The 20,023-nt window shown below is 41.9% G+C and overlaps 1 protein-coding gene across 4 annotated transcripts in view; it reads right to left on the bottom strand.

Annotated features, from left to right (window-relative positions):
- Window positions 1–20,023, bottom strand: part of LOC121286424 (proton myo-inositol cotransporter) — a 162,665-nt gene that overhangs the window by 6,917 nt on the left and 135,725 nt on the right. For all 4 annotated transcript variants that reach the window (XR_005944933.1, XM_041203532.1, XM_041203529.1 and 1 more), the window contains exons 7-8: window positions 17,411–17,536; window positions 1,724–1,845 (exon numbers count right to left, since the gene is read on the bottom strand). Coding sequence is in view for 3 of the 4 variants with exons in the window: in XM_041203532.1 (XP_041059466.1) it covers window positions 1,724–1,845; window positions 17,411–17,536 (248 nt within the window). In the remaining variant the exon portion in view is untranslated. The remainder of the gene's footprint in view (window positions 1–1,723; window positions 1,846–17,410; window positions 17,537–20,023) is intronic.

Below are 20,023 nucleotides of genomic sequence, written 5' to 3' on the forward strand. Positions count from 1 at the left end.
ACTTTACAGCCTTCTGGACTGAATATTGAATTTAACAACTTTAGGTCTTGACCTCCCTCCTCCATCCCCACCCCCCTTCTGTTTCTTCCCCCTTCCTTTTGTTTTTTTCCAATAAATTATATAGATTTTTCTTTTTCCCTCCTATTTCCATTATTTTAAAATATTTTTAAATCTTTTATGCTCCCCCACCCCCACTAGAGCTATACCTTGAGTGCCCTACCATCCATTCTTAATTAGCACATTCGTTTAGATAATATCACCAACTTCGACACCTATGTGTTCTTTTGTTCTGCCGTCTGTGACATCTTTTGATGATCTGCTTCTATCACTGCTTTTGCCTACAACCACACCACCCCCCTCCACTTCTCTCCTTAACCACCACCACCACCACCACCACCACCTCCTCCTCCTCCTCCTTAAACCAGCTTATATTTCAACCCTTCCTGGGAATCATCTAGTTCTGTTGAAGGGTCATGAGGACTCGAAACGTCAACTCTTTTCTTCTCCGCCGATGCTGCCAGACCTGCTGAGTTTTTCCAGGTAATTCTGTTTTTGTTTTGGATTTCCAGCATCCGCAGTTTTTTGTTTTTATATCAGTGTGGCAAGAGTGGCTGCCTTCGACACCAAGGCAGCATTTGACTCAGCGTGGCATCAAGGAGCCCTAGCAAAACTGAAGTCAATGGAGTTGAGAACTCTCCACTGGCTGAAATCAATTCTAGCACAAAGGAAGATTGGTGTGGCTGTTGAGGTCTCAAGACATTGGGCAGAATCTTCTGGCTGGCGTGCGGGTGGCGGAGCCTGCATGCCAGCGCTTAAAATGTCGCGCACGCGCGTTCTGATGTCAGCGCACGGCATCGCGATATTTCGGTCGGCGGACGCGCTCCTACCATTAATTAAAGGCCTCGTTAAGGCCCTTAACTTGCCAATCATCGACAATTTTGAGGGGCCCGTGCGAACTTTGGCTCGGCGTACGGGCTGAACGGGCAGGTGATTTTTTTACAAACTCATCCAGTGGCAGGATGAGGTTTGATAGCGGTTTTAAAAAAGTTTAATAAAGTTTTTATTTATTTCATTAACATGTCACATCTCGTGTGACATTTTCACATGAGGGGGACATGTAAATTAATTTTGTGTTGTTCTATTTTTTATATTTGTCAGCCTTTCAGTGATCTCCCTGAGGCAGCACTTTGCCTCAGGGAGATGTGCGCTTTCTTTCGTGCATGCGCGAAAGAGTGCACTCTGACAGTCGGGGAATCCCCCCCCCCCCAGGAAACGCATAGCGCTTCCTGTCAGATGGCCCGCCCACTTAAAATGGCGGGGCCCATTTCGTCGGCGGCGATTGGCTGCCCGCTCGCCGCCGAGCCGGTGGGGTCCGCCTGCCCATCAAGGGCAAAATTCTTCCCATTGCTGCAGGAGTTCCTTACCCAATCACTTCCCCATCCCATGAATGAAAAAAAGACAAAATTAGTGCAAATCTATGCGAAGGAAGAGCTTGCAAAAACTGGGCATATGTCAGCAATGTGGATGGCGACAATTCCTTCACCATTGACTGCAAAATCTGAACTCCTGTAATTGCAACTTTGAATCATATTCTATTCATACAGAATGGATTTCCTTCCACATAAACTAAAAAATATGCAATGTTTAAAAAGAATTCACTGCTATTACTCAACAGGTTACAATACAAATCATTGAAAGATTATCATATTAAAGTAATTCGTACCGGGTGCAAAAAAGACAAGGTATAGGATAAGACCCAATAACGCAGTCCAGGAATATACTGTGGGGCAGAAGTTGTATGCCCAAAATAATCCTTCTTTCTTAAACTCTGACACATTGCTGCATCTACAAGAAATAATGGAATATTGTTATGGATAACATCACTCACAAAATAACTGTGATAAGAAATCGCAAAGTTGAAAATATGTTTTCTTGTTTATGTTAAAATTAATCACATAGGAGGAGGCAGGGTCTATCAAAAGGGATCAAATTCCACTGCTGCTGAAAATTCAGAAAGATGGTCCAAATCAGAATGAAACTCAAACGCATTGTGTCAGCTAAGAATGACCTAAGTAATGCACTATCCAGTAGAGAAACATGACACCAAAATTATTAGTCTTTCAGAAGTCTGTCCATGTGGAAGAATATATTTTATGGCAACAGATATTAATGCAATCCTCCCATTACAAAAGGTAAATATGGGACCAATCTTATCCACCCTAGGAGGGCATTTCATGCGCCAACAATTCTGTGTAAAGAGGCATCTCCTAACCCTCTTTGCTCCAACAACTCTGATAAAATCTCTCATTAATTCTCCCCTCAAGTGTCTTTGTGATAATTTTAAATTAAACTTCATCATTGACTCTCCAGAGAAAATGCATTTCTTTATTTATCCTTGTGTGTAAATATGGGTTCATTGCCTGTATTGATTGTGATGCAGGGAGGCAAGAATCTCGATCTTCAATTGGTGGAATCAGAATTTGATGGGGTGTAGTGCAAAGCCATGCTGAGGAAAACAGGATGAGCAAAAGGCACGTTTTAAAGGCAAATTGTTTTAGTCACTATGCTACATGGGAAGAATTCCAAATCTCTCCTATCCAACTCATCAAGCATGCAGTTAAACCTGAAACTTTCACTTGCCTGATGGCAGTGACTAGTTTGGAGACTACACTGTGTTGACGGGCTTCCACATGTAATAGATGGCTGACAGAAACAAACTGATCGAATTTAAGCAGCTTCATCAATGACCTCCCCTCCCTCATAAGGTCAGAAGTAGGAATGTTCACTGAAGATTACAAAGTGCTCAGTTCCATTTGCAACTCCTCAGATAATGAAGTAATTCCCTGCATGTAGCAAGACCTCAACAACACTCTGGCTTGGGCTATAAACGGCAAGTAACATACATTTTACACAAGTGCTTTAATTACTAACTTTCATCTCAATCTACAAAAATCATGATTGCAAGCTGGTGCTTTTTTATCTTTCAGAACTACTTTTCTTAAAATATACTGTTTTGATAAGATATTACTTTAATTGGGACTGTCTTATATTTTGGGAAATCATATTCTCCATTTAAACCTTAGTTTCAGTGATTGAGTAAGTTGCACAGAATAGCACACAATAAAAACATGGATAAAAGGTATATATTGTCAAATTTATTTTCAAGCAATATAGTGCAACAGCTATGATATTCCCCAATTGACAGTATTGGTATTAACGTAATCTGATACAGAATGGCAACTTCTGAGTTTGAGCCTGTGAATTCCAATCTCAGCCATGCCATAAAAATAAGTTGATCACACCACAGGCAGACAAAGACAGCATTTCCAAAGGCAATGATCAAAAACTAGATGAAAATGGATTTTTCCCCTCTACATTATTGCCTCTCTACAATAAACTACACAATTTTCCACTCAAACTACATTTCAGATTCCTCATATGCTATTTGTGTCAGCCATACGCTCTTTTTTGAATAAATTTTTTACGTTTGCACATCAATTAACAAGATATTAAACTTTCCACAAGTTCACAACATAAATACAGATGACGACATTTGGCCCATTTTAGTTCACGTCTCCAAAACGACCTCATACTTCCCCCACCGCCACCCCACCATGCAGCAGAGATTTTAAAAAAAATCCAGGCCAGAATTTTCAGCTTGGCAAGCGGGGACAGGGCCCGCTCGCTGAGGCGTAAAATGACACAGGGTGATGTCGGGCGTGTGTCCCAATGTCACCGCGGGTCATTTAGATTTTCAGTTCGGTGGGCATGCAGCCGACTCAGCTGTGCACCTGCCAAACTGTCAAAGGCCTATTAGGGCCATTTAAGAACTAATTAAACCAATAAACTGAGCTGCCTGTCTAACCTTAAGGTTGACAGGCAGGCGAAGAGCCAGGGCGGCCTTCACATTTTTCATGGAACCTCAACCACGGGTGTGAAGTTTCGTGAAGTGTTTATAAATTGAATTAAAATTTTTTTAGAAATTCATTGACATGTCCCAGCTCATATGACACTATCACATGAGAGGACATGTCTTAAAATTTTTTCTTTTCTTTATTCAGCTTTTTAAAACTTAAAGTAATCTCCCTGAAGCACCTCTGTGCCTCAGGGAGATTTCTGGAGCACAGGCCTCGACTCAGGGAATCCCCCCCCCCTCGCCCACACAGGGAGCGCTCAGCAATGCCGGGCACGTGTCATGCTGGGCAGGCCTTGATTGGCCTGCCCACATAAAATGGCAGCGCAGACCCAATTGGGTTTGTGCCCTCCCTAGCACAACCCCCCAACGGGGGGAAAATTCTTCCCCCAGTGTTCACCTCAATGACTCTTCCCCTGTTGTTCATTCATAATTGTTCACATGAAGAAAAAAATGCTGATTAATTCTAAAATTCCCTTTTATTAGTTTGAACCTGTGCCCTCTTTCGTTTTCTGTTGCAAATTTAGTATGAAGAGTTTTCCAGATTTACCTTTCCATAGTGTTTACTAGTTTTGCCTCTCAGTCTATGCCTATTAAAGCTGGAAAGTTTTTTTTTAAAAAAGAAAAGCAAAATAACACATTCTGGAAATATATTGAAAATACTCAACAGGTCTGGCAACATATGTGGAGAGAGAAACAAGAGTTAACATAAATGCCAGAACTGATGTAAGGTCACCAACGTGAAATGCCAACTGTTTCCTCTCTGTATAGATGCTGTCTAACCTGCAGAGTATTTCCAGCATTTTCAGTTTTCGTTTTTTTCCTGAATTCAAATAGTTAACTTAAAAAATAAATAAGGTAATTGTGTCAATATTGATTTTTCAGGCACTCATTAGCACCTCTTCCATTCCAACTAATTCCTCCAGATATATTTGTTTTATTACTGCCATTTTTTTCTTTTATCCATTTTCATAATTTACCCAAAATCCCCACAATTTGGAGCTTAACTAATGGTCATTTGCAAAAAAGATTTCAGGGTAGAATTTCATGTTGGTTGGTGGCGTGAAACAAGTGATTTTGGATCGGCCTGCCAAGTGCAACCCGATATTCAGCTTCATTGCAGTCAATGAAATTTCATTTTAAGTGGTGTGTACAATGGGCCACCTATTCAATAGGCCCATTTTATGCCACCTCGTGAAACAAATTTCTATCCTCTTGTATTTCTATTGCATCTTTCATGTCCTTGTGGGTATCCCAAAATGAAGTACTTCTGAAATATTGTTGCAAACAAGTTAGCCAGTTTGCACACAGTAAGATTCAACAAACAGCACCAACATAAATGTTCACCCTGTATTAGTGGTGCTTGTTCGGGTTAGCCAGGTCATCACAGGAGGCCATCCAGCCCATCGTGTCTGCACTGGCTCTCCAAATGAGCATTATGACCTAATGCCATTGCCCTGCCTTTTGCCTGTACCCCTGCACATTGTTTCTATTCAAATAATGATCTAATGCCCCCTTGAATGTCTCAATTGAACCTGCCTCCATCACACTTCCAGGCAGTACATTCCAGAACCACTCATTGTGTGAAAAAGTTTTTTCTCGTGTCGCATTTGCTTCTTTTGCAAATCACTTTAAATCTGTGCCCTCTCACTCTTGATCCTTTTACAAGCAAGAATAGTTTCTCCCTGTCTACACTGTCCAGCCCCCTCCTGATTTTAACATTCTCTGATTTTAACATATCAAATGTCCTCTTAGCCTTCTTCTCTCAAAGGAGAACAGTCCCAACCTCCAATTTGTCCTTATAGCTGAAGATTTTCATCCCTGGAACAATTCTCGTAAACCTCTAATGTACTCTCTCCAAAGTGTTCATGTCCTTCCTATAATGTGGCGCCCAGAACTGTACATAATACTCCAGCTGAGGTCTAACGAGTGTCTTATATAAATGCAGCATAACCTCCTTGCTCTTGTTCTCTATGCCCCTATTAATAAAGCTCCACTTGTCCTGCCATCTTCAATGATCTATGCACATATCCAGCTAGGTCTTGCTGCTCCTGCACCCCATTCAAAATTTCACCCCTTATTTAATATGGTCTATCCATATTCTTCCTACCAAAATGCATCACCTTATACTTCTCCACACTGAACTTCATTTGCCACCTATCTGCCCACTCCGCCAACTTTTCGATGTCCTTTTGAAGTTCCACACTTCACAGTTTACAACATTCCAAAATTTAGTATCATCCAACTATGAAACCCTGCACACCAAGATCGAGATCATATACATACCAACCCTTGGGGAACTCCACTACAAACCCTCTTCCAGCCTGAAAAATATCCATCGACCATTACCCTGTTTCTATTGCTCAGCCAACTTTGTATCCACGTTGCTACTGTCCTTTTTATTCCATGATCAATAACTTCTTTTACCAGTCTGTTGTGTGGCACTGTATCAAATGCCTCTTGAAAGTCCATGTACACCACATCAACAGCATTACCCTTATCAACCTTTGTTACTTTTTCAAAAAACTCCAGCAAGTTAGTTAAACACGATTTCCCCTTTAGAACTCCATGCTGGCTCTTCCTTAATAACCCATATTTTTCTATGTGACTACTAATTCTATCCCAAATAATTGTTTCCAGAATCTTGCCCACCACTGAAGTTAAACTGACTGGCCTGTAATTGCTGGGCTTATCCTTACAATCTTTTTTGAACAAGGGCGTAATATTTGCAATTCTCCAGTCCTCTGGCACCTCCTGAGTCTAAAGAAGACTGGAAAAAATATGGCCAGTGCCCCTGCAATTTCTACTCTCACTTTCTTCAAAATCCTTGGATGCATCTTGTCCGGTCCCTGTGCCTTGTCAGCTTTAACTACCGACAGTCTATCCAACACTTCCTCGTTATCAATTTTGAACCCTTCCAGTGACAGAATTTCCTCGTCTGTCTCCATGGCTTGGGACGTATTTACCTCCTTGGTAAAGATGGATGCAAAATTTTCATTTAATACCTCAGTCATGGCCCCTTCGTCCATGTGTAAATTCCCTTTTAGGTCCCTAATCAGCCCTATTCCTCCTGTTACCACCCTTTTACTATTTATATACCTATAGAAGACTTTGGGATTCCATTTTATGTTGGTTGCCAGTTTTTTTTCTTCATCCCTCTTCACTTCTCCAATGTGCTCTTTCATCTCCCCTCTGAATCTTCTGTATTCCTCTTGGTTCTCAATTGTATTTTCTATCTGACACCTGTAATAAGTGCACTTTTTCTTCTTTATCTTAATTTGTATCACCTTTTTCATCCAGGGAGCTATGGATTTGTTTGCCTTACTTTTCCATTTTGATGGAATATACCTTGACTGTGCCCAAACCAATTCTTTTTTGAAGGCAGCCCATTGTTCAGCTACCCACCAATCTTTCGTTCTAGTCTTTCTGGCCCAGCTCCGTTCTTGCCCCATTGATGTCGGCTCTCGTCCAGTTAATTATTCTTACTCCGGATTGCCTATCATCCTTTTCTATCATCATCATAAAATGTACGATACAATGATCACCGTCTCCTAAATGTTCCCCTACTAATACTTGGGGCTGAATTTTCACCTCGACATACGGGTGCGCATCCAACACGCATGAGTGTGAAAGAGCACGTGATGACGTCAGGCGAGCATCCCGACATTGCGCATTCACTCTCACAATATTTCAGTTAGTGGGCACGTGTGGGAGTCGGCAGTGCGCCTGTCGACAATAAAGAGGGCTAGCCCATTAATTGATCAATTAAATAGAAATTTTCTCTGCCCGTCCAACCTTACGGTTGGCAGGCTGATGAATAGGCCAAGCGACCTTTCAGATTTTTGAGGAAACCTTATCCACGGGCGGGATGAGGTTTCCGATGTTAATTAAAAATAGAAGTTTTCAGAACTCATTTGCAACATGTTCCTGCTCATGTGGCAGAGTCACATGAGGGGATGTTTTCCTTATTTTTTAAATCTTTATTTTTAATGGCATAGAGGCAGCTCTGCACCTCCAGGGAGCTTTCTCCCTCCTCCCCACCCCACCAGGCAGCGCTGAGCGTTTCAGCACATGATTCACGCTGGCTGGCTGTTAATTGGCAGCCAGTGTGAAATCGCGGTCAGGGCCCAATCGCAGACAGCGGACCATTGCACGGCCACTCTCAGGCCCATCTGCCACGCCCGCCTGACGAGGGGAGAATCCTCCCCTTGATCTACTCAGCCCATCTCATTTCCAAGAACCAGGTCTGACAGTGCATTTTTTCTTGTTGGATTGGACACATACTGCTGTAGAAGATTTTCCTGAATACAACCTAGGAACTTTTACCCCTCTCTGTCCTTTGCACTACCAATTTCCCAGTTTACATTTGGATAATTAAAGTCCCCATTATAACTACTCTATAATGCTTGAACTCTGCAATTTCCCTGCAGATTTGTTCTTCCACATCCTTCCCACTAGTTGGCAGCCTATAGACTACACCAAGCAATGTAGTTGCACCCTTTTTGTTTCTTAGCTCTAGCCAAATTGATTCTGTCCTTGAACCCTCTGGGACATCCTCTTTCTCCAGCACTGCATTGTTCTCCTTAACCAATACCACCAACCCTCCTTTCCTATCTTTTCTGAACATCTTGTACCCAGGAATATTTAACACCCAGTTCTGCCCTTCCTTCAGCCAGGTTTCTGTTACCGCCAAAACATATTTCTGGCAATCTGTGCTTGTAACTCCCCAATCGTATTTATTATACCCACATGCATGCAAAGTAACCCTGATTTAGATTTTGTTACTTTCCCTCACCCTGACCTCACTTATTAACTTACTATTCTCTATACTAGTGCTATCTGTCCCTCCCAGTATTTTGTGCACCCTGGTATTCCTCTCTAATATTTTCTCTTGGTTCCCACACCCCTGCCAAGTTAGTTTAAAGCCCTCCCAAGAGCACTAGCAAAATGCAAGGAACTCAGTCCCAGCTCTGTTCAGGTGCAAGCTGTCTGGCTTGTATAAATGTCATCTCCCCCAGAGCCAGACCCAGTCTCCCAGGAATCTAAAGCCCTTTCACCTGCACCATCTTTCTAGCCACGCATTCATATGCTTTATCTTCCTATTTCTGTACTCACTGGCACATGGTACTGGGAATAATCTGGAAATTACTACATTTGAGATCCTGCTTGCTAATTTTCTACCTAGCTCCCTAAATTCTGATTGCAGGACCAAATCTCCCTTCCTACCTAAGTCATTGGTACCAATGTGGACCATGACCTCTGGCTGTTCACCCTCCCCCGGAAGAATGTCCTGCAGCCGCTCTGCGACATCTTTGACTCTGGCACCAGGGAGGCAACATACCATCTTGAAGTCATGTCTACAGCCACTGAAATGCCTGTCTGCTCCCTTAACCAATGAATCCCCTACCACTATTGCTCTTTCTTTCTTCTTCCTCCCCTCCTGTAGAGACAGCCAAGCTGCTCGTGGTGCCACAAACTTGGCTCTGACTACACTCCTCTGAAGAACCAACTACTCTCCAGCTTCCAAAATGGAAAACTGATTTGTGAGTGGAACCCCAGGGGACTCCTGCACTACCTGCCTACTTCTCTTGGGCTGCCTTGTGGTCACCCATTCCCCCTCTATCTCCAGGACCTTATGCTGCGGTGTGACTACCTCTCTGAGCGTGCTATCCACATAGCTCTCAGCCTCCTGGATATGCCAGAGTGACTCCAGCCGCCACTCAAGCTCTGAAAGCCGGAGCTCAAGTTTCTGCAGCTGGCAGCACTTTTTGCATGTGTGATCATCTAGGATATTGGTAGCGACCATGACTTCGCACATATTACAGGACACGCATTCCATTCCACTCTACTTCCCTTATGTTAACTTAATTCTACTTTATTATATTGGTTCTAAACTTCCCTTATTCCTGGCGCTTCTCAGTTAAATCCAAGTATAGTTATTTGTTTAAAAATATTACTATTTTCTAATTTACTCGCCAGGTCCTACTTAGCAAGGCCACCTTCTTTCTGCAGAAAGGTAGAAAAGGAAAGGAACACCTCGTCACCGAACTCACCTGGAGCTGAATTTTCCCCGTCAGGTGGGGGGTTTGTGCAGGGGCGGGCGGGAGCGAGCGCAAACCCGAACAACACCCCTCCATTTTATGTGGGCGGGCCAACTAAGGCTCACCCAGCGTGACCCACACCTGGAAGCGCTGTGCACTCCCTGTGAGGGTAGGGGGGATTCCCTGAGTTGGGGCCTGCGCTCTTTCGCGCATGCGTGCAAAAGAGCGCAGATATCTCCCTGAGGCACAGAGGTGCCTCAGGTAGATCAGCTTAAGTTCTGGAATATTTAATAAAGGTGAAAAAAATTTTTTAAGGACATGTGACAGTTTCACATGAGGACATATCCATTAATTTTTTCAAAAATTTTTATTTAAATAATAAACCCTTCATGAAACCTCATCCCGCCCGTGGATAAGTTTCATGAAAAATGCGAAGGCCACCTGGGCTCTTCACCTGCCCGCCAACCTTAAGGTTGGATGGGCAGCATTCTTAACAACTTTAATTACTTTGTTAATGGCCTTAATAGGCCTTTGACAGTTTGGCGAGCCCCACCCCCGTTCGCCAACGGGAAAATTCTTCCCCTCTGCTCTCGAACTCTCGCCGCTTCTTGTGCTGTTTTTATGCTCCTCTGCTCCTATACTCTGAAATCTCATCGCTCGCTCTCTCATTCTCACGCTGATTTATACTCAGGATTCCTTATTATTCTTCAAATTTTCACAACCACCCAAATAGGCAAACTTATTTTTTCAACTGGAAAATGGCACCTCCACCAATGCAGTGCTCCCCAAACACAACAATGAAGTGTAAGGCTAGATTATATGCTGAAGTTACAAATGTTCGTCGATCCAAGGCACATTTTTACTCTGTATGCTTTGCATTAGATAGTTAAAAGAGTTTCACTTGTCCTCTACCGAAATGCTGTTGAAAAATCTAGGTGTACAGAAAATGAGGAAGTTCCAACAGAACTATATATGCATGCTAAACAGTGGCAGCAGCATACTGTAGATAGAGTTGGCTAATTCCATAACCAATGGATCAGATCAAGGCCTCGCAATCTTTTCACATCTCTTAAGAAATACAAAATTACTTTGTTGTTGGGAGGAGGTCAGGAACCACAAGTCCAGACATGCCCCAGGAGTTTCTACACAAGTGCGGATTGGGAGCAGGCTAGGCATGCACAGCCCAGCGTTTGACAGGTGCCCAGTGTGCCTGGAGAAAAAACGGCGCAGAAAACCAATCAAGGCTCCGGAGTGGACACCATACCAGAGAGGAGTCCTGGGACAGGGGATCGAGAAAGGGGACAGTAAGAGGTCCAAAATAGGGAATCTGAAGAGGGAACCTAGGGATGGGGGAAAGGGGGAGGGCCCAGAGAAAGAGAGAATTGGGTAAGGAGCCATTGGGCAGGGGAGACCACTAGTAGGAACCAGCATGAAGAGAGCAAAGAAAGAGGCTCCAAGTAGTAAAAGTGCTGTGGTTGGCATGCTCCCAAATATTGAGGGTTCTGGAGAAGCCAGGAAGAGCTGAAAAAGCAGGGGAAAATTGGTGACTCTATACCGGGGGCCAGTGGGGCAAAGGTAACCCTTTGAAACAGTGGTGTTCTGCTCATCGTGGCTCAAGAGCTGAAGTTGTGCTTGCGAGTTGGTGCTGGAGTGCAGACTCAGGAATCCGGGAGAATGTAATTTCAGAAGACAAGATTGAAACTTTGAGAGGCAAGCAGTCATCGAGACAATCAGAGTCGGAGTGACTGTCGGAGGGAATTCTGAGGCACGATCTTCAAAAATCAAGAGAGAAGACTTGGAATCCCTCATGAAGGAGACAAGAGTTTAAACGAGATTGTGTAACTCATTGTGGATACTGATGTCTGGGTGGGTTGCTGAGAAATCCGTAAACTGTGTCTTGGTCGCATCTCCCATGTAGTGTAGTGTATTTGACCACAGTTTGCCTGTTAATTCACAAGAAACTTATGTTAATTCTGAATGTTTGAGTTTAAGATAGATATTGTAAATTGTTTTACTTTTCTGACTTAATATCGTAAAGTTTATTTTGTTTGTTCCGAAACCATGGAATCTTGTGGCTTTATTCTCTTAGTAAGCACCTTGAATCTCAAATTTTGTCTATTTAAAAAAAAAGTAATGGTCCAGCTCTTCCTAACCAGATTGTACCAAAATCTTTGGAGTCTGGTCCAGGATCATAACACATCCAATTAAACAGCTAATGAGGAGGGAGGAGTCCATGAACTTTTTGATCCTAAGTGATAGTGGAGTCCAACACACGAGTGCAAAAGACTTGAAGCGTTTGCAACCACCTTCAGCCTGAAGTGTTGGGTGGATGATCCATCTGTCTCCTCCGGAGGTCCCCACTATTACAGATGCCAGACCTTGACCAATTCAATTCAATCCTTTTCATATCAAGAAACAATTGAGCACATTGGATATAGCAAAAGCAATAGGCCCTGACAACATCTCAGCTGTAGTACTGAAGACTTATGCTCCAGATCTAGCCATGCCTCTTGCCAAGTTGTTCCAGTACAGCTACACCATTGGCAACTAACCAACAAAGTTGAAAATTACCCAGTTATGTCCTGGCCAGGACAAATCCAATCCAGCCAATTACGAACCCCATCAGTTTACTTGCAATCATCAGCATGCGATGAAATGTGTGGTTGACAGGGCTATCAAGCGGCACCCACCTGATGCTCACTGTGGGTTCTGCATCCCTGGAGGAGAGACGACCATGGGAGTTATATACTCAGGAAGCAGTGGGAATAAGAAGTGGAAGAAGGCAAGGGAAGCCAGGAGTGATGATCCAAGAAAATGAATGCAGTGAAGGAAAAATTATAATGTTCTCAGTTATCAAAGTGAGCAAGTTCATCTTCAAATGGAATATTCTTGGTAGAATATTCACTACACGCCATTACCTACCTACTAATAGTCTCTATCAATAGGACTAAACCCTAACATTCATAACCTTTACCTCATCTTCACATTCCTAACACAATCGCAAGCTTCGCAATCATAAAGCAATCATTAAGAAGGCATATTGGACACTTGCCTTTATTAGCCGAGGCATAGCATATAAGAACAGGGAGGTAATGCTGGAACTGTATAAAATGCTGATTAGGCCACAGCTAGAGTATTGCGTGCAATTCTGGAATCAGCATTATAGGAAGGATGTGATTGCACTACAGAGTGCGCAGAGGAGATTTGCCAGGATGTTGCCTGGGCTGCAGAGTTTTAGTTATGAGGAGAGATTGGATAGACTGGGGTTATTTTCCCTGGAGCAGAGGAATTAAGGGGGTACATGATTGAGGTGTATAAAATTATGAGGGGCATAGATAGGGTAGACAGGAAGGAACTTTTCCCCTTGGTGGAGGGATCAATAACCAGGGGGGGCATAGATTTAAGGTAAGGAGCAGGAGGTTTAGAGGGGATGTGAGGAAGAATTTTTTCACCCAGAGGGTGGTGGGAATCTGGAACTCAAAACCTGAAAGGGTGGTAGAGGCAGAAACCCTCATAACATTTAAGAAATATTTGGATGTGCACTTGTGATGCCATGGCATACAAGGCTAAGGGCCTAGTGCTGGCAAATGGGATTAGAATAGTTAGGTATTTGTTTGACCAGCGCAGACTCGATGGGCCTTTTTCTGTGCTGTAGACCTCTATGGCTCTATAACTCACAGCTCACCTACATGGCAACTATTCAACCATGACAGTCACATCACCCAAACATCTTCCAGGACACTGACTGAAGGAAAAATGCACATAACAAGCAGCAAAGAACTGGAGGAGGACAGGCATATTTGTATGTTTTAATCGTCATGGAGATGACAGTTTAGCCATCATGGGAAGGGGCATTGATAAGGCCATGGCACTGGCAGAGCTGAAGCAGTCGATAAAGACGATATCTGCATTTTGTTACGATCAAGTGAAAAGGGATGAGAACTGGCTCCCTTCAATTCAACCTCCTCGGCTGGTCACAACAAAGACTTAAGTTTTTGTTTCACAAGGATACGCATTTTCCAAATCAGAATGTGTTTAATTATTTAAGCTGCAAGCAATAAGGAGTCAATCAAAAAAGCTTTTCTTGAGTCAAAGAGTGAGCAAATTTATTAATCACCAAAGCAGAGAAAAATAATGAAAAAAGTACCATCAAGGATTCAGCTCTAATGCAGTCATTAGAGCCCATATATACACACACACACACGTATCTGAAGTAAGGGGAGTTAGAATCCAATAAAAAATGGTAATAGAATATATGGTTAAGTGTCCTTTTATTGTCTTTGAAGCATGCACTACAAGTTGTGAGATGCTGCTTATTGCTTCAGCAGCAGCCTGGAAGTAGCAAGATTCATACAAGGGCCATAGTCACTGACAGACATAGGCAAAACAGTCATTGCCATGTTTTGAGATTGTAGCTATGGCTGCAGCAGTTGACAGATTTCAGTTACAATCACTGTAGAGAGGTAAAGACTTCTTAAGCTTTGGCCCTTGCTGTAGTTGAAGGAAGAGAATTACTCCCAAAGGACTCTCGATGATATGGTTTCCTGCTCAGAGCCCTTCTTCCCCACCCCCTCCCTTTCATCGTGCAATGGCCTTTGTTGTTTAAGCATAGTATTTAGCATGTATGACTAGTTTCACAGAATTCACACACCAATAACTTCAAAGAGCTTAATTAAGCCTGAATTTTACTATTCAGAAAGAAAGTTATACTTGAAATGTATTAACAGATACACACACACCTACACACTTATGATGTAGATGGCCTGGACAGGAAATTGGCTGGCTGGCAGAAAACAGAGAGCATGCATAATTGGGTCTTTGTTTGATTGGCAGGATGTGACGAGTGGAGTCCGGCAGGGGTCTGTGATGGAACCTCAACTTCCTACAATTTACATCGATAACTTAGATGAGGGGAGTGAAGACATGGTAGTTAAATTTGCAGATGACACAAAGATAAGTACAAGAGTATGCTGTGAAGAAGACATAAGGAGTTTGAAGACAGAAGTTGAATGAGTAAGCAAAAATCTGGCAGATGGAGTATAATGTGGGAAAATGTTGTTCACTTTGGCAGGAGGAATAAAAAAGCAGAGTATTTAAATGGAGAACAACTGCAGAATTCCGAGGTGCAGAGGGATCTAGGTGTTCTTGTGCATGACTCACAAAAAGTTAGCATTCAAGTGCAGCATGTAATCAAGAAGGCTAATGGAATGCTATCCTTCATTACCAGAGGAATTGAACATAAAAGTAAGGACGTTATGCTTCAATTATACAGGGCACTGGTGAGACCAAATCTTGAATAGTGTGTGCAGTTTTGGTCTACTTATTTAAGGAAGGATGTAAATGCGTTGGAGGCAGTTCAAAGGTTTAATAGATTGATGCCTGGAATGAGCAGGCTGTCTTCTGAGGATTGGTTGGACAGGCTGGGCTTCTTTCCATTGGAGTTTAGAAGAGTGAGGGGTGATTTGATTGAAGTACATAAGATCCTGAATGGTCTTGACAAGATGGACGTGGAAAGAATATTTCCTTGAGCCCAACACTAGGGGGGCACTGTTTTAAAATTACAGGTCACCCTTAAAGGACAGAGCTGAGGAGAAATTTTTCTCCAAGGGTTGTGTGGCTTTAGAACTCTGCCTCAAAAGGCGGTGGAGGCAGGGTCACTGAATATTTTTAAGGCAGAGGTAGATTGATTCCCTTGTCTAACAAGAATCTAAGGTTATCGTGGGTAGATGGGAATGTGGAACTTGAAACACAAACCAATCAGTCATGATCTTATTGAATGGCAGAGCAGGCTCGAGGGGCCAAACTGCCTACTTCTGCTCCTATTTCATATGTTCATATGCCTTTGCAATAAAATTACAAAAGTGAGAAATATTTTTCCATAAGTATTTTCAATTAATTTTCAAAATTATAAAAACTGCAATAAACTCTTTTTTCAGTTATTTCAAATGATGTTTTAAGGTTTGAAAGGAACACAAGAATATATAGTGGTTGCGTTTCTGTTCAGTGATATTCTAGAACAATTTGTCCAAAACTGACCAATTCAGCAGTAAAGGCTGCAGAATTTGAAACACAAGTTAATCCATGCAAATTAAATTTTCATAATCTTCTTCACTGCTTTAAAAAACATGGCATAAGAAGTGCCCTGCCCACAAAACTGATCACACTCTCAGATTCAATTAATAACCATGGCAAGTTTCTGCTAATTGTACCAATCTTAAAATTTAATCTTTCTTTAGTGCAAAGGCACTAATTGGCACCTTTAAAGATCATTGATTTAAAAAAGTTAATAGGAAATTGACCAATATAGCTCACAAATAGTTTTGTATAAATTATTTTCATAGACTGGACACCAATTAAAAATGCTTATTTTTTGTGATAATTCCATTTTCAGCTGTATTAGTAAAACTGCACCAGGTTACCATATTTAAATACATCAAGGAATATTTTTAATGCAAATTTTTAAAAAAATTCCATGTTCTAAAACACTGTCCAGTTGTGCTGGTTCATGGGAGATTTTACTAGCATCCAGAAGCCAAAAATTTAATTCAATCATAGCAAGTTGTGAAATTGACTTCCATAAAACTGATCATTTGAGAATTTGGGAACAGAAAGAAAAAGCCCAAAGAAGCAACTGGATTGTTTTAAAGATCTAACTAATTCATTGTTGGTTGTGGTCCTCAAGTGTGAGGATTCCTCAAGTGTGAATTAGATAAATCAACCCAGTTGACACTTTGTCCATTCTTTTAAAAGTATATATTTTTCCACATATCATCTAACCATCAAGCCCAACAGAGGGACTCGACCATCAGACCCACCAGAGTTGTAAAAATATTAAGCTTGTTCAGCTTCAGGTGTAAATTAACTAACCAGGCCAAAATTCCTGGGCTCTACTGGGACAAGAGTGGATGACTATACGATGAGTGTGCAAATAAAGATGCATAAACATAAGCTGGGTAAGTTTTCATCTATAATACCTGGCTGGGCTATAGAAGAAAACTGATTCAGGAGGTTCACATGCCTGCACAATTTCTTCCCTATTTACTTTTAATGATGCAAAAATCGGGTGGGGCTCCATTGCATTCCTTCCCACTCAATGTTCCTCTCTCTGCTCTGCCCAAATGAAAATCACCCTCTGGGGTCTGGAAAAGCTATAAAATTAGACTGCAATCTAATCATGTGTATTGAAGATTTAAGCACTTATGATCTAGAGAAACTATTAAGCTAGACTATATTCTAAATGTGAAGCCAGCACTACAGCTGAGTACAGATTAACAGAATCCTTCCCATCCCTGAAAATGCAGGTTAACATTTCAAGATTAGACCATTAGTCAAAAATGGTCCTTAAAAGATTGTGTAAACCCATATTTTCTCTCTTTCTCTATTTGTATCAAGTAGGCAATTTGCTCGGCAAATACTGAGTATATACATTGAAAATACACTGCTTAGAGTTTCATACCTGCCCCAGGCAGCCACTGCTTCAGACTTGTTGCTCACAGGAACACAGGATGACTCAGTAACATTGGGACTTTCCATTTTAAAACAGAAGCCACAGTTTGGGTCCAACATACAATTGTTACAAGATCTGAAATTAAGAAATGAAAACCATTAAAATTTTGATTTGCATCAAGTTAAACATGCACCACAACAATTTACATTTACAGGAATTGTAACATAGTGATAATGTTACGAGATCAGTAATCCAGAGGTTTGGACTAATATGCTGGAGGCATGTACTCAAACTCCACAATAACAATTGGAGGAACTTAAAATCAATTAATTTGGAATAAAATGCTAGGTTCATTATTAATGATTGTGAAGTTATTGGATTATAAAAATCCGTCCGGTTCACAAATGTCCTTTAAGAAAAGACGTCGAAATCTTTTAATCTTACCCAATCTGGGCTACCTATGACTCCAGACCAACAGCATTGTTGTTGACTTATAATTGCCTTCTGAAATGGCCTAGAAAGCCATTCAATTGTATTAAACGGTTACAAAAAAAATAAAGTTGAAAAGGAATAAAACCAGACAGACCACTCAGCATTGATCTAGGCACCGAAAATGAAAACAGCACACCCAGCCCAGTCAACCCTGCAAAGTAACCCTCATAAACATCTGCAGTCTTGAGCCAAGATTGGGAGAGCTGTCCTACAGATGGGTCAAGCAACAGCCTAACATGGTCATACTCAGAGAATTGTACCTTACAGCCAAGGTCCCAGACTCCTCCATCACCATTCCTGGTTAAGTTCTGTCACACCAACAGGACAGACCCACCAGAGGTGTCAGAGCAGTGTATACAATTGGGAGACTGTGGCCTGAGAGTCGTGGACTCTGGATCCCATGACATCTCATGGTATCAGGTCAAACACTGGCAAGGAAACCAGCTGCTGATTACCACCGACCATCTTCCCTCAACTAATGAATCAGTGCTCCTTTATATTGAACACCACATGGAAAAGCACGAGGGTAGCAAGGGCACAGAATGTCGTCCCCAGGATATCGCTGCAGGAAATCCTCAAGGTGGTGTCATTGACCCAACTATCTTCAGCTGTTACATTAGTGACACTTGTTCCATCATAAAGTCAGAAGCAGGGATGTTTGCCGATGATTGTACAATGTTCAGCACCATTTGCAATTCCTCAGACACTGAAGCAGCCCGTGTCCATATGCAGCAAGACCTGGACCACAGTTAGGCTTGGGCTGATCAGTGGCAAGTTACTTTTGCACCACACAAGTGTCAGACATTTGAGAATCTCCAACAAGAGAGTGTATAACCATCTCCCCATGACATTCAAAGGCATTACAATCATTGAATTCCCCCACCATCAACTTCCTGGGAGTTACCACTGACCAGTAATTTAATAGGCTGATGAGAAAACAGGAGAGAGTTTTGGCAAATCACAAAACTTGTTCTCATGAGTGTAGCAAAAGAAATGATGGGATTTGTGCAGCCTTTGAGACGGAAAGGTTGTATATCTGATGAGACTTTTTCCCTGTTAGAGGCCAAGAGGGCGGCAAAGAGGAAAATGGATGTGGATTGTTAAAGGTTTAAAGACAGAAATTCAATTAAAGCTGTAAGCAGATAAAGAGAAACAGCTAAATGACATGTCCGATGAATTAGAAGCAGAGAATCAGGAAGACAATATGCAGAAACTTTTCCAAACAGTTCAATCAATGACATGAAAGTTTCAACCTTGCTTGCATTGCATTCTCAGTTTCTGGCAAAAATGAAATGGAAACAAAGAAAATTGCTGCACCAATGGCGCAAATATTGAGAGTATCTTCACAAGGATGACTGAGTCAAATTTTAAGGCCAAGTTGATTATGAATCTCCTCCACTTCAAGCTGAGGTACAGAGAGCCATTCATTAGATGGCCAACCGTAAGGCTACGGGCCCTGACAATATACCGGGAGAATTACTTAAGATGAGAGGAGAATCGGTAGTGGACAGGATATATAGAATATGTGTGGCACAGTGGGAGACCAGCGATCAGCCAGATGAGTGGACTGACTCTACGTTTACCCCTCTTCTGAAGAAAGGTAACCTGAAACAGTGCACAAATTGCAGAGCAATTGCTTTGACCCATGCTAGTAAAATCTTGCTCAAGAATAGACAGGTTAATTGAGTAGGCAAAGATCTGGCAAATGGGGTATTACGGGGGAAAATGTGAAATTGTCCACTTTGGCAGAAAGAATAAAAAAGCATATTATCTAAATAGTGAGAGATTGCAGAGCTCTGAGATGCAGAGGGATTTGAGTGTCCTAATGCATGAATTGTAAGGGTTAGTATACAAGTACAGCAAGTAATTAGGAAAGCCAATAGAATGTTATTGTCTATTGTGAGCGGAATTGAATACAAAAGGTTATGCTTCAGTTATACAGGGCATTGGTGACGCCACATCTGGAGTAGTGCATTCAGTATTGATCTCCTTATTTAAGGAAGGATATAAATGAGTTGGAAGCAGCTCAGAGAAGGTTTACAGGACTGATAGCTGGAATGGGTGGATCATCTTATGAGGAAAGGTTGGATAGGCTAGGCTTGTATGTACTAGGAGAGTAAGATGTGATTT

Source organism: Carcharodon carcharias, chromosome 13 (assembly GCF_017639515.1).
Source record: "Carcharodon carcharias isolate sCarCar2 chromosome 13, sCarCar2.pri, whole genome shotgun sequence".
Taxonomy (NCBI): Eukaryota; Metazoa; Chordata; class Chondrichthyes; order Lamniformes; family Lamnidae; genus Carcharodon; species Carcharodon carcharias.